The sequence below is a fragment of the Hordeum vulgare genome, chromosome 6H (assembly GCF_904849725.1).
Source record: "Hordeum vulgare subsp. vulgare chromosome 6H, MorexV3_pseudomolecules_assembly, whole genome shotgun sequence".
NCBI classification, from domain to species: Eukaryota; Viridiplantae; Streptophyta; class Magnoliopsida; order Poales; family Poaceae; genus Hordeum; species Hordeum vulgare.
Genome location: NC_058523.1, coordinates 55,178,659 through 55,190,967, shown reverse-complemented (window position 1 = coordinate 55,190,967; position 12,309 = coordinate 55,178,659). Strand labels below are relative to the sequence as shown.

At 46.4% G+C, this 12,309-nt stretch overlaps 2 protein-coding genes across 3 annotated transcripts; both read left to right on the top strand.

Annotated features, from left to right (window-relative positions):
• The first annotated feature begins 3,506 nt into the window (after window positions 1-3,506).
• Window positions 3,507-7,052, top strand: LOC123403679 (phosphoglycerate mutase-like protein 4). 2 transcript variants are annotated; one of them, XM_045097593.1, is made up of 7 exons: window positions 3,507-3,728; window positions 4,639-4,771; window positions 5,171-5,221; window positions 5,306-5,416; window positions 5,567-5,698; window positions 6,162-6,237; window positions 6,657-7,052. In XM_045097593.1, the coding sequence occupies exons 2-7, from the start codon at window positions 4,670-4,672 to the stop codon at window positions 6,878-6,880; spliced, it is 696 nt and encodes a 231-aa protein (XP_044953528.1). In that variant the 5' UTR covers window positions 3,507-3,728; window positions 4,639-4,669; the 3' UTR covers window positions 6,881-7,052. The 2 variants fall into 2 exon arrangements, with proteins under 2 accessions (XP_044953528.1, XP_044953530.1); XM_045097595.1 differs by having other exon boundaries at window positions 3,534-3,728; window positions 5,171-5,416.
• A 2,415-nt stretch (window positions 7,053-9,467) lies between these two features.
• Window positions 9,468-11,875, top strand: LOC123403946 (eukaryotic translation initiation factor 5-like). Its single transcript, XM_045097851.1, has 2 exons — window positions 9,468-9,550; window positions 10,128-11,875. The coding sequence occupies exon 2, from the start codon at window positions 10,381-10,383 to the stop codon at window positions 11,674-11,676; it is 1,296 nt and encodes a 431-aa protein (XP_044953786.1). The 5' UTR covers window positions 9,468-9,550; window positions 10,128-10,380; the 3' UTR covers window positions 11,677-11,875.
• Window positions 11,876-12,309: the final 434 nt, after the last annotated feature.

The following is a 12,309-nucleotide window of genomic DNA, read 5'->3' as shown; positions in this document are numbered from 1 at the left end:
GCCCATGGACGCGCTCGGACGCGTTCGTGGACACTGACCGGTCACATCTTAAATAATGCATTCTACATCCAGACATCTCAAATTAGAAACCTCAAATCCATATTATTACATGCAACATAAACCTAATACAAGCGGAGCTCGTCCAGCTCCGTCGTGCCCATATACGGTGACCGACTGCACCCTTCGTAGTGTCGATCCGGTCGACGACGAGGTAGAGTAGGACATGTGACACTAGCCGGCTCACGGGAGTCGAGAACCCGTCGTCTCCCATGCACTACTCTTCCTTGTCAGAGCCCGTGACCCGGACGGTGTCGATGGACGTCAGGTCGATGACATATCCTTCCTGGGAGGAGATGATGTCGACAACTAGGCGGTTGCGGCTACTGCATCCGTGCATTATACGGGGCACCGGAGAGTGTGACTTTGCCTCTCCAACGTCCACCGCCGCTAGGTCCTCCGCAACCTCCCGTGTACGCTGCCTCGCACAACGGCCATGCCATGTTAGCGTCCTTGACGCGCCAACGGAGGGGTTGCGCGTCCACCATGACGTTCTAACGCCAAACGGACCGCACCGCCTCCGGTGAGGCTGCGACGCCAGATCTAGGTACCAGTTGTGCCGATGCAATGGATTCCCGACGCTGCGAGTCGGAGTGCTGCCGAAGGGTGGCCGCCTCCCGGGAGCGGTGGAGCGCAAGCCAGGCAAACATCTCCTCCTCGGGGCCGTGTGAAACAAACTCATGGTCGGCAGATCTGGAGGTGAAGGATTCAGATCCGCTGCCCGCCATTCCGAAGAAGGCGGAAGGTTGCCGAAGGTGAGCTTGGGTGGCGGATGGGAGTGGAGTGGAGTGCAGTGAAGTAGCTAGGGTTTGGTCCGACGAACCCATGTATATGAGGGGTCGATGCGGGCTAGCGTGGACCAGTGCGGGCCAGGTAAGCGTGGCCGGGGCGCCCGAGCTCCCCTATATCCGCCCCATATTTGAACTGAATATGAGGGGTACTGGTCAGTCCACATGTTTGAGGCCCGTTTGACGGGTTCGATTGGATCGATTTTTTGTGACCGGTTACTGACCGGACGGTCTACCCGGATGTTTAAGAAGGATATGAAGGGTCCCGGTGTAGATGCTCTTAGTCGACTCAAAAAGGATGTACAATCTCTGGATCGCAAGGACATGTTCGAGTAAAACATCAACAAAAGTCTCTCGTGGCCTATTCGATTCAAAGGATTTCTAAAACCTAGGGATATATTGAAGAAAGAATAAAGTGATCAAATGTTTCAACGATGCCAGGGATTGGTGGAAGAGGCGTGGAACAAGAGGAGGCACAATAACTTTTGACTAACATTGAAGTGGTGTAGCATGATTAGCATTGAGTGTGTCCAGAAGTAAAGCAACAACTTCCGCAAAAATGGAGCAAATGTCATGCAAAGACATCATCGTGCCTCGCAATAGATCTGCATTTGCCAATAATTTTCCTAGAATAATTTTCAGAGCCTACTCGATTCATAAACCAACGATAACATCTTGAGCCACAACTATGCCGGAGAGCTACCTCCCATAATAACTAAAGCCGAAATTGGTTGTCTTGATTGGCAAAGTATGCAGAAAAAACATATGATTGTCCGGAAAGGCAAATCTACCATCTAGATTATGTTCGTGCCATTTATCTCACGATGACGAGACATGTCCCAAGCTACTAATAACCTACTCTTTATGTTTTGAAACTGTTCGTCAGTACCGGATAGGCCCTAGGCCAGGAGGCGGGGGGTCCGGGGCATGAGGGCCTGAACCTTGTGTATACCGGAGTGAAATACTGTAGCAATTGCTACATTGTACAAAGGGGCTCGGGACGGCCCGCTGGTGTGGATCCGCCCGTGCTGATCGTACTTGTCTTTTATGTTTTGTAATGAATGCATTTTTACTATGATTTCAGTGTGCAATATGCTTATAAAAAATCGCAAAAGGACATCCGAAATAGAGGCCAACTTGTTACCTACTCCCTCCGTTCCATAATATAAGTCTTTTTAGAGTGTAGATTCACTCATTTTGCTCCTTTTATAGTCTTTTAGTGAAATCGCTTAAAAGACTTATATTTCTATACCTAATAATAAAGCGGCTATTGCTTCCGTCGAAAAACCCACCGCGGCATTTTTATAAAAAAGGCTCTCTAATTTTTGTTATTCAACCCGCGCTACACCATTTATCTGCAACGTAAAAGGAAAAAACGATTCGCTACAAAAATTATACCCGTACGCATCGCCTCCTCCCGTCGTTCCTGAGCCACCCTCGCTTGTGCCCAGGCCGCCGCCACACCACTCGCCACCGCAGCCGACCTCAACCGCTGTCGATCTCAACCCACCCGTCTCCGCGGCCGTACCTCTCCCCGCTCACTGCCCCTGTTGCGGCGCTCGACCGCATCGCGTCGACCCTGGTCCACCCTGGCCTGTGCCTAGGCCGCTGCCACACCACCCGCCGCCGCGGCCGACCTCAAGCACCACTGTTGTCGATCTCAACCCACCCGCCTCCGCGGCCGTACCTCTGCCCGCTTGCTGCCCCCGTTTCGGCGCTCGAGCACAACTTCTGGATCAAATCAACGCGACATCTATAGTGACCGGGGATAATGCGTCTGCTCGATGCAGAACGGTGGCGGCGCACGAATAAGGCGAGGCGGAGCGAAGTACTTGCAGGTGGAGGCGGGCCTCCATGGCTCACACGGGGAACTCCGAGGTTATGGCGCGGCAACGACGACTCCTTATGGCCAGATAGAGGCGCCTAACCCTTGCTCCCCTCATCATATCTCCTCATCCGGCAGGAATTCATCATCTGGTGAGATCCCCTCCCCATGCCTCCACCGTGTGCCAAACACCGGCAAGAAATTTTGTTTTGTGGGGATTTGTTTGCTGATGAATGAATGTATTGAATGTCAAATTGTATTGTTGTAGAGACAGAGAATGGAACACCACCTTCAGTTTGTTATCTGATCCCACATTCTCTACCCCATGAGTGGAATAAGATAACAATCCATTGATCAATTCATGTAGCCTCTTTTGTTTTGCTTTGCTTGTCTCGTTCAATTTCTCATCATGGTGGAATTAACAATGGACGGGTTGATTTCTTAACAAAATAAAATAAGACTGACTACATTAGTTAGTTAGCTTATTATTTTAATAAATCAAAATAATTATTAAGAAAATTAAAAACGTGTGGTATTTTTTCTCCCGTTGCAACGCACGGGCCTTTTGCTAGTAGGAACAGAGGGAGTAACTGAGATGGACGGATAATTTCAACCTATTTTATAAAGAGTATAAAACCGAGCCATTTTCCAGCCCTTTCACATCATGCGTTTCCGGCCGTTCGTTTTCCTGATCTGGCCATCCAAGCCGTTAGATTTATGGGGTGGCCTTTGACCATAAAAAAAGGAAAATAAAAACTCAAACGTGCGCGTCAAGCTGATTGGGCTGGCTCAGACCCAAGTTACCAGCGACCATCGAATCGATCCATCGCCAACTCCTCTGCCCAGCATCCCATCGCCTAGCGCGGTCGCTCCACGGCACTGGAGCAGGGCGGCGCCCCAGCAGCAGCGGCGGCGCACAGGAGGAGCGCCGCGCTCGCCGACCCGGGCCTTCTCCCCGCGCTCCGCCTCCCCGCGTCGCTCGCCTCTGGTCGGCAGCGCCTCGCCCGCAGCCTCCTCTGCTCGGTTCCTCCCAGCCGGCGCCGAATTCCCTGCTCTAGGTGAGCAATCTCGTCCGTCATCTCTCCTTCAGTTCCGCCGTTAGTTCGGTTCGCCGTATCCGCTTGTGCTCGATGTATCGGGATGGCCCTGGGGCCCTATGCTGCTAGCTCTTGTTGATTCGGCGAGACGAGTTTAGACTTCAGATTAGATTAAAAATCTTCTGTGCCGCTTGTTCCTCTGTTTCGTTTCCAGCTAGTAGTTATTTTTTTAGGATGGAAAAAAAAGGGGAAACCGTGCCAGTATTTGTAGTGATTGTCATGGCCCAGCTAGTAGTTGTTTTTTTGGTGACCTGGTAATACTTGAAGGCAAATAGATAAGTAGTAGGTATCATCCTCTTTGCTTTTCAGTTTTAGATACCTGATTGATTCGCCATCCTGAGCGCAAGAGCATTGCTTGATTCTCATTGTGAACTGACGCTATTCATGTGAATGTTGGGTATCGTAAATTCACAATCATTTGGCTATTTACCCAAGGATGGGGATATGGGTAAGATGTAAGACTTCTTGTATACTAGCCTAGTAGTTTGTACTTAATTAGTTCAGTATCGTTATCTGAGTGTTGATAGAAGTATACCTGTCGATTAATCAAAATTTGGGAGTTGTACTTGCGGTTAAATGTCCTTTGCATGTTGCTAGTACAACCATTGCCACATGTGGAATTGCTTCTGCATTGCATCTTTTCGTAGTTTGCACGGAACCATTGGTAATTTCTAGGCACTATCTGATTTGGTTTTTATACTGACCACACCTGTGTAATGGAATGGTTTTTGTACTGACCACACCTCCATATGGATTGAAACTGTAATCTTGTGTCCCCTTTCTGGCAAATACCTTTGGTTGAATTGGAATTTCAGTCTTACCTTGTATGCAGAACCGCTAATGCATGATCTTTAATTTATTTTAATTCTAGGTGGCAGAATCTCTTCGCTACAGCTTTAGGGATGTCGTCCTCTTCCACAATCGAGGGCAAGGATGGCGAGTTCACCGAGGTCGTGGTGGTGCGGCATGGCGAGACTTCCTGGAACGCCTTGCGCATCATACAGGTGATCACAATTGCTGAATACTCCCTTATTTTCATTGGATTTGGAGCTTGGTACAATGTACTGTTAAAGAGAGGTGGTAGATTTAGATTGCCTGGTAGCTACAAACACAGATTGGCCTTCTCTTAATTGGGCAAGCTAATTTAATATTTCCAGCGTTCTCTTGCAAATGACCATGAATTTGTGATGGCACTGAGCCAATTAACAGTTTTGTAGTGTGTGTGAGCAAATGCCAACAGATAATAGTGTCCTAGTGCCAATTTCTCTTATCTGATTTTATAATCTGAATAAATAGGTAGGAGCAATAAATTTAATAGCATGATATGATTTTCATCTCTGGTTCGTATTTGCACATTACCTAACCCTCTATTGATCCGATATGCTATCCTACTCCTGTGTTAGGGGCACTTGGATGCAGAGCTGAATGAGATTGGGAGGCAGCAAGCTGTTGTGGTATTGTATGGCTTACTTATATATTACTACAAGACATCTGGAGTAGCATTTTTTATGTGGAACTTGTTTGACTCTAATGCCCAGGTTGCTCATCGGCTGTCCAAAGAAGCCAAACCAGCTGCCATATACTCGTCGGATTTGAAGCGGGCGGCAGAGACTGCAAGAACAATAGCAAAATTCTGCAATTTACCAAATGTTTGTTCATTCATGTTGACCCTTTCTATTATTCAAATATCTCGAGCATAGACCACGTTGCTGCCACGTAATTTGTGGAGTCTCTGCATCCCCACACATCTTGACAAATTGCTTGATATAATATTAATGAGCGAACAATTTGCATTATAGGTTGTGTTTGATCCTGCACTTAGAGAAAGACACATAGGAGATGTCCAGGGCCTGACGCTTCAAGATGCTGTCAAAGAAAAGCCAGAGGCTTACAAAGCTTTTATGTCCCACAAGAGAAACCAGCAAATTCCTGTAAGCATTCACATTTTTCTACTTTAGAGAAAATGTTTATCAGTTAATTTTATTTTTTAGAGCTGAAAGTTAAATATTAGTTCACTGACCAGTGCAGAATGATGTACTTGAAATATTGCAAATACATGGTTGGCTGTAACCGTAGTCTTAAAGAAGTCACAAGTAGATATGCATCGACACTGCACCATTTAATACCCTGCAATAGACTTGCAGCTGTTTCTGAGGGCAACTTAACAGAAAAACATCGCTGCCATATCTAACTGTCATTTCTTATGAACTTACATACACAACGGGTTCATATAGATTTGTACATGAAAGACGGTTTGGTATTCTAGGTCGATTATTATCATACAGGATGCCCATACAGCTTTCCTCTAACCAGCCTATGGCTGTATCAGCTGCATGCGTTAGCTTGTCTCGAAAGATTTGTTTTTCTGAATTTTTTTGGGGCTTGTCCTTTCAGGGTGGTGGAGAGAGCCTTGATCAACTGTCAGAGCGATGTGTCTCATGCCTGTATAAAATAGTCGAGAAACATAGAGGTAAACTCCAGGCTTCAGACTTTTCCCTGCAAAAAGCAGAATGAAAACAAAACAAAACTGCGAGCTTCATTTTCTCTTTGACTTGTAACTGGTAGTAAATCAGACTATTATTTTGTAAACTTGACAATCTGGATAAAATATACTGTATATTTCAATCTCGAAAAAGAAAACCATGACTGTTTGCTATTCATAGGAGGGATTGGCTTATTGGCTTCCTTTCGTGGGCTATGGAGGAGATACTGTGTTAATGTTTAACACTATAAATAACTGTTAACAAGAAATATTCCTGACAAAAACTACTCCCTCTGTAACTTAATACAAGACCTTTTTTTGACACTGTGCCTGTTCTGCATGAGATTTGCTTACTTGCCTATGACCTCCTGAGCATTTCTGAACCTGCTTTTCTCATTTACTAACAGGGGAGCGAGTTATCCTGGTATCTCATGGAGGAACCATCAGAGAGCTCTACAGGCACGCCAGTCCCATGCCGCTTCGCGGCAAAATACACAACACGTCGGTTACTGTCGTGCTCGTTTCTGGTGACACTGGCCGCTGCATTGTCAAGATGTGTGGAGATGTTAGCCACCTTGAGGCCACCGGTGTTCTGGAGAATGCGTTTGGGGGCGACAAGTCTTCAGCCTAAGAGCACCCCACCTGCAGCAGTTCTTACATGTAGAGGATACGGTTTACCATCTTGTCGTCATGTTTTTGCTGTAACACATACGGGTGCGATATATGGAGCGGATGCTACTTGAATACGGATATGGATTAGATGTTACTCAATCGCAGCATATATGGACGCTAAAATTTAGTGATGTAGTATTAGGTACAAAACTAAGTTAGCAACTACGAGTATACAACAAGTCAACAACACAAAGCCTTTAGGCTAGATGGAAAAACCATAAGATCTTACGACCAACTCATTATTCTCGCGCATGGATTGCAAACTTCCAAGCATCCATGTCCATGACAAAATTAAGTTAGCAACTATGTGACACAAAATTATTGACTCGTATAACATATAACAAATCAATGATATAATGGTAGATGAATAAATACCACTATAATGCATAACAGTTTTAAATTTTTTTGGCATCTTCTCCCACTGCAAGTCTATGATTGAAACCCAAGGTGGGTAGGTTTTGCTAAAAAAGGAACCTAACCAAGCCGAGCTATGCTCAATTCGCACAATAATTCTCTTAGTGTAATCATAAAAAGGTGAAATTTGACCACTTCTTAGACTTTCATGTTGGATATATAATTGAGATATGGGGGCTAGAATTGTTTAAATTGTTGACGTAAAATGTTGTTAATGAATACATCCAGTGCACAGAAGCTTCCACACAAGATGAGGTTTTAGGAAGGGACTAGCAAAAGGGCCCGTGCGTTGCAACGGGAGAAAAAATACCACACGTTTTTAATCTTTTTATAATCATTTTGATTTATTAAAATAATAAGCTAACTAACTAATGTAGTGAGTCCTATCCTATTTTGTTGAGAAATCAACCCGTTCATTGTTAATTCCACCATGATGAGAAATTGAGCGGGACAAACAAAGCAAAACAAAGAGGCTACGTGAATTGATCAATGGACTGTTATCTTATTTCACTCATGGGGTAGAGAATGTGGGATCAGATGACAAACTGAAGGTGGTGTTCCATTCTTTGTCTCTACAAACAATACAATCTTACATTCAATACATTCATTCATCAGCAAACAAATCCCCACAAAACAAAATTTCTTGTCGGTGCTTGGCACACGGTTGGAGGCATGGGGAGGGGATCTCACCAGATGATGAGTTCGTGCCGGAGGAGGGGATACGATGAGGGGGGAAGGCTTAGGCGCCTCTATCTGGCCATAAGGAGTCGCCGTTGCCGCGCCATAACCTCGAAGTTTCCCGTGTGAGCCATGGAGGCCCGCCTCCACCTGCAAGTACTTCGCTCCGCCGCGCCTTATCCGCGCGCCGCCGCTTTTCTGCATCTTGCAGACGCATCATCCCCAGTCACTGTAGCTGTCACGTTGATTTGATCCAGAAGTTATGCTCGAGCGCCGAAACGGGGGCAGCAAGCGGGCAGAGGTACGACCGCGGAGGCGGTGGGTTGAGATCGACAATAGTGGTGGTTGAGGTCGGCCGCGGCAACGAGTGGTGTGGCAGCGGCCTGGGCACATGCCAGGGTGGACCAGGGTCGACGCGATGCGCTCGAGGGGGCAGTGAGCGGGGAGAGGTACGGTCGCGGAGGCGGGTGGGTTGAGATCGGCAGCGGTGGCGGTTGAGGTCGACCGCGGCGGCGAGTGGTGTGGCGGCGGCCTGGGCACAGGCCAGGGTGGCCCAGGGTCGACGGGAGGAGGCGATGCGTACAGATATAATTTTTGCAGCGAATCATTTTTTTGCTTTTGCGTTGCAGATAAATGATGAAGCGCGGGTTGGATAACAAAAATTACAGGGGCTTTTTTATAAAAATATCACGGTGGGTTTTCCGACGGAAGCAATAGCCGCTTTATTATTAGGTATAGATTATAGGGACCTAGTCTTACCCCTGCTACAGCGCAATGCAGAGAGGCTGGTTCGAACCACTTTCATATCTGCGTACAATTTTAAAATTCTCTGTCATATTTGTATTTATAAAATAAATTCAGATATTTTTTACATTGAGTTATGTAGTACTCCCTCCGTTCCTAAATATAAGTCTTTTAAGATATTTTACTAAGAGCCTACATACGAAGCAAAATGAGTGAATCTACACTCTAGAATATGTCTATATACATCCGTATGTAGTCCATGAATAAAACCTCTGTAAAGACTTATATTTAGGAACGGAGGGAGTATTTGTTTGGATAAGAATGTCAACTTGTTTTTGTTTTATTTTATGATTCGATCGTGTGAAGATTCTAATTCACGTGTCACATGGCATACGTGGCAAGTTATATATTGGCAGGATGCAAATAATTTGAAATAAATTATTTTCTAACCCCAATACAAAAGCACAACAATTATATGGCAACTTTAAAAAGAAAACTTTCTCGATGAAAAAAAATATAAAAAAAACTTAAAAAGAAAACTTTCTCGATGAAAAAAATATATAAAGAAAAACTTAAAAAGAAAACTAAGTTCCTAGCACAGGTCGGACTAGATTAGAAACCGAATCCATCACGAAATCCACCCGGCCGCGCCTCGACCGCTTCAAATAAAAGCCGCACGCACGCCCTCCCTCCCTCCCCAAGCCTACTCTCATCAATCGCCAGCGCCGCCATCGCCCCCAAACTCCCCTGTTCGAGTGCTCCTCCCCGCCGGCGCCCGAGTTTCCGGCCCTAGGTGAGTAATAACATCGCTCTGTATTTTTGATTGATTCAGGGTGGATCCGAGCGGGAAGGCCCTGCTACCTGGATACTCTTTGTTTCGGTAGTTTTAGCGATTATTGCTGTGGACTGCGCATGAGCTAGGGTTTGGGCGTCCTCGTATTTATTTACTGTGTTTATTTATTTAGAACAAGAAAAATCTTAGGATCGTCCACTACGATGTCAGCTGAGCCGGACCTGATCCGGCGTAGGTTTTATTTGTTTTTTCATGGGGAATGATATGATCTTTACGGCAGTAGCAGGATGCGATTCAGCATTTGCAGCGTATGATCCTGTGCTGCTACCTTACCTTGGTTGATTGCGCGAGATGATTGATTGTTTGATTGAACCGGATCTGATCTATTTGCACTATCTGATTCTGTGTATACTGGCCACGCATATGCTGTATGCCAGTATGTAATGTTGATTTAGTAGTTGGTGCCATATGGATGGTTTTATCACGTGCCCCCTTTTCTGGCATGATGATATGCTTTCTCAATCTTAGCTCGTACGTCGAATCTCTAATGTGTGAACGTTGACTTGCTTTAATCCAGGTAGTAGGATCGCTTCGATACATCCTGACGAAGTGGAGTGGAGGGCATCTTTCATGTCTGGACAACATTGGCTCTACTTTGGATCAGTTAGATTGCCGGGAGAGTGTTCTCGCACATCGAAAAAGAGGGATAAGCTTGTCTTCCCCGTTATAGTTCCGAGAGATCAGTTGCCACTGGTCAAAGTCGGCTCAAACTCTGCTCTTGCTTCTGAATTTGGACACGGCTGATAGGACATAAGAAAGCTCGAGCCAAGATGGCGCTGCAGAACATTGGTGCTTCCAACAAGGATGACGCCTTCTACAGGTACAAGATGCCCAGAATGTTAACCAAAATAGAAGGCCGTGGTAATGGCATCAAGACAAACATCGTCAACATGGTTGACATTGCAAAAGCGCTTGCCAGGCCTGCTTCCTACACAACGAAGTTCTTTGGCTGTGAGCTTGGGGCCCAGTCTAAATTTGATGACAAGACGGGGGTTTCCATTGTCAATGGTGCCCACGACACTGCAAAGCTGGCCGGTCTTCTGGAGACCTTCATCAGTAAGTATGTCCAGTGTTACAAGTGTCGCAATCCTGAGACAGAGGTCGTCATCTCCAAGAAACAGACGCTGTCTTTGAAATGTGCCGCCTGTGGCTTCATCTCGGATGTTGACATGAGGGACAAGCTCGCTACATTCATCCTGAAGCACCCGCCAGAACAGAAGAAGGGAGGCCAGGACAAGAAGGCTATGCGAAGAGCTGAGAAGGAGCGGCTCAAGGAAGGTCAGGCTGCTGATGAGGAGATGAAGAAACTCAAGAAGAAGATAGGTGCTTCATCCAAGGACAGTAGTGCTGCAAAAGGTGTTGCTGCAAAGAAAAATGCTACTGCTGGTGGTTCTGATGAAGAACGTGCAACCTCGCCAACTTGCAGTCAAGATGCTGACTTTGCAGCTGCTGCAGACGATGACGATGATGATGATGATGGTGTGGAGTGGCAGACTGACACGTCAGCAGAGGCTGCGAGAAAGCGCATGGAGGAGCAGCTGAGTGCGGCAACTGCCGAGATGGTCATGCTTGCCACCGAAGAGGCAGAGAAGAAGAAGAAGAAACAGGCCAAAATGACTCCATATGATGAACTGGTCGAGGAGATCAAGGCCAACTTGGGCAATGCTGCCACTCCAGCCCAGATCAAGGCTGTGCTGTCCTCCTCAACCTTACCCGCCAAGGACGTGATGGGCGCTCTCTTTGAGGCGCTCTTCCATGGTGTCGGCAAGGGCTTTGCAAAGGACGTCAAGAAGAACAATGGCTACCTTGCCGCTGCCGTGCCTGATGAAGGAGCCCAGATGCTGCTGCTCCAGGCCATGGAGGCGTTCTGCGGCAGGTGCAGCGCCGAGGCCCTGAAGGAGGTGCCGGTAGTCCTGAAATACCTGTATGATGGCGACGTCCTCGAGGAAGAAGCCATTGTCCAGTGGTACGATGAAGCTGTTGCTGCCGGCAAGGACTCCCAGGTTGTGAAGAATGCTAGGCCGTTCGTGGTGTGGCTCCAGGCCGCCGAACCGGACGAGGAGTGAGAGGCCGTGCTGCTTGGTCCCGTTTACACGCTCTCTTTCTACCCCTATATACTTGCTTTAGGTGGTGTCTTTTGAGTTTTTATAGTGTTTGAAGTGCCCATTTTTGGATCAGTATTTGAAATGTCAGACGTATGCGTTGGTGTTTAAACACCTGATTCTGTCTTGAGCCGGTTAAAATATTTCTAATATAACAAATCAAGTCTTTTGATAGTGTTTGAACTGTGCATTTTTGGACCAGCATTTGAAGTGAGAGACGTACCGCATAGTCTGCTGCATCCGCTGTGTCCTGTTTTCAACTACTCCCTCCCTCCGTTCAGTAAGACATTTACGAGTATCAGAAAACGTCTTACATTAGTAAAGATACCATTTTTAATTTTACTTTGCTGTTGCTAAAGGTAGTAAATAAGTTGTTGAGCATTTGTAAGAACAAGACTGTTGTATGGTGACGCCACTTGTGTTGGGCTAAGTTCCTCCACATGAAGGTGTGTTGGCAACCTAACATCAGCCCATAAGTCCAACACATGTCAGCCGTTGATCCTCGCTGCATCCAACGGCTGAGAGTGCTTTCAAGGGAAGGAAAGCAAGAAGAAAACTCTAGCCACTCCACCCTTACTTGTGGTGGTGTCATTCTAA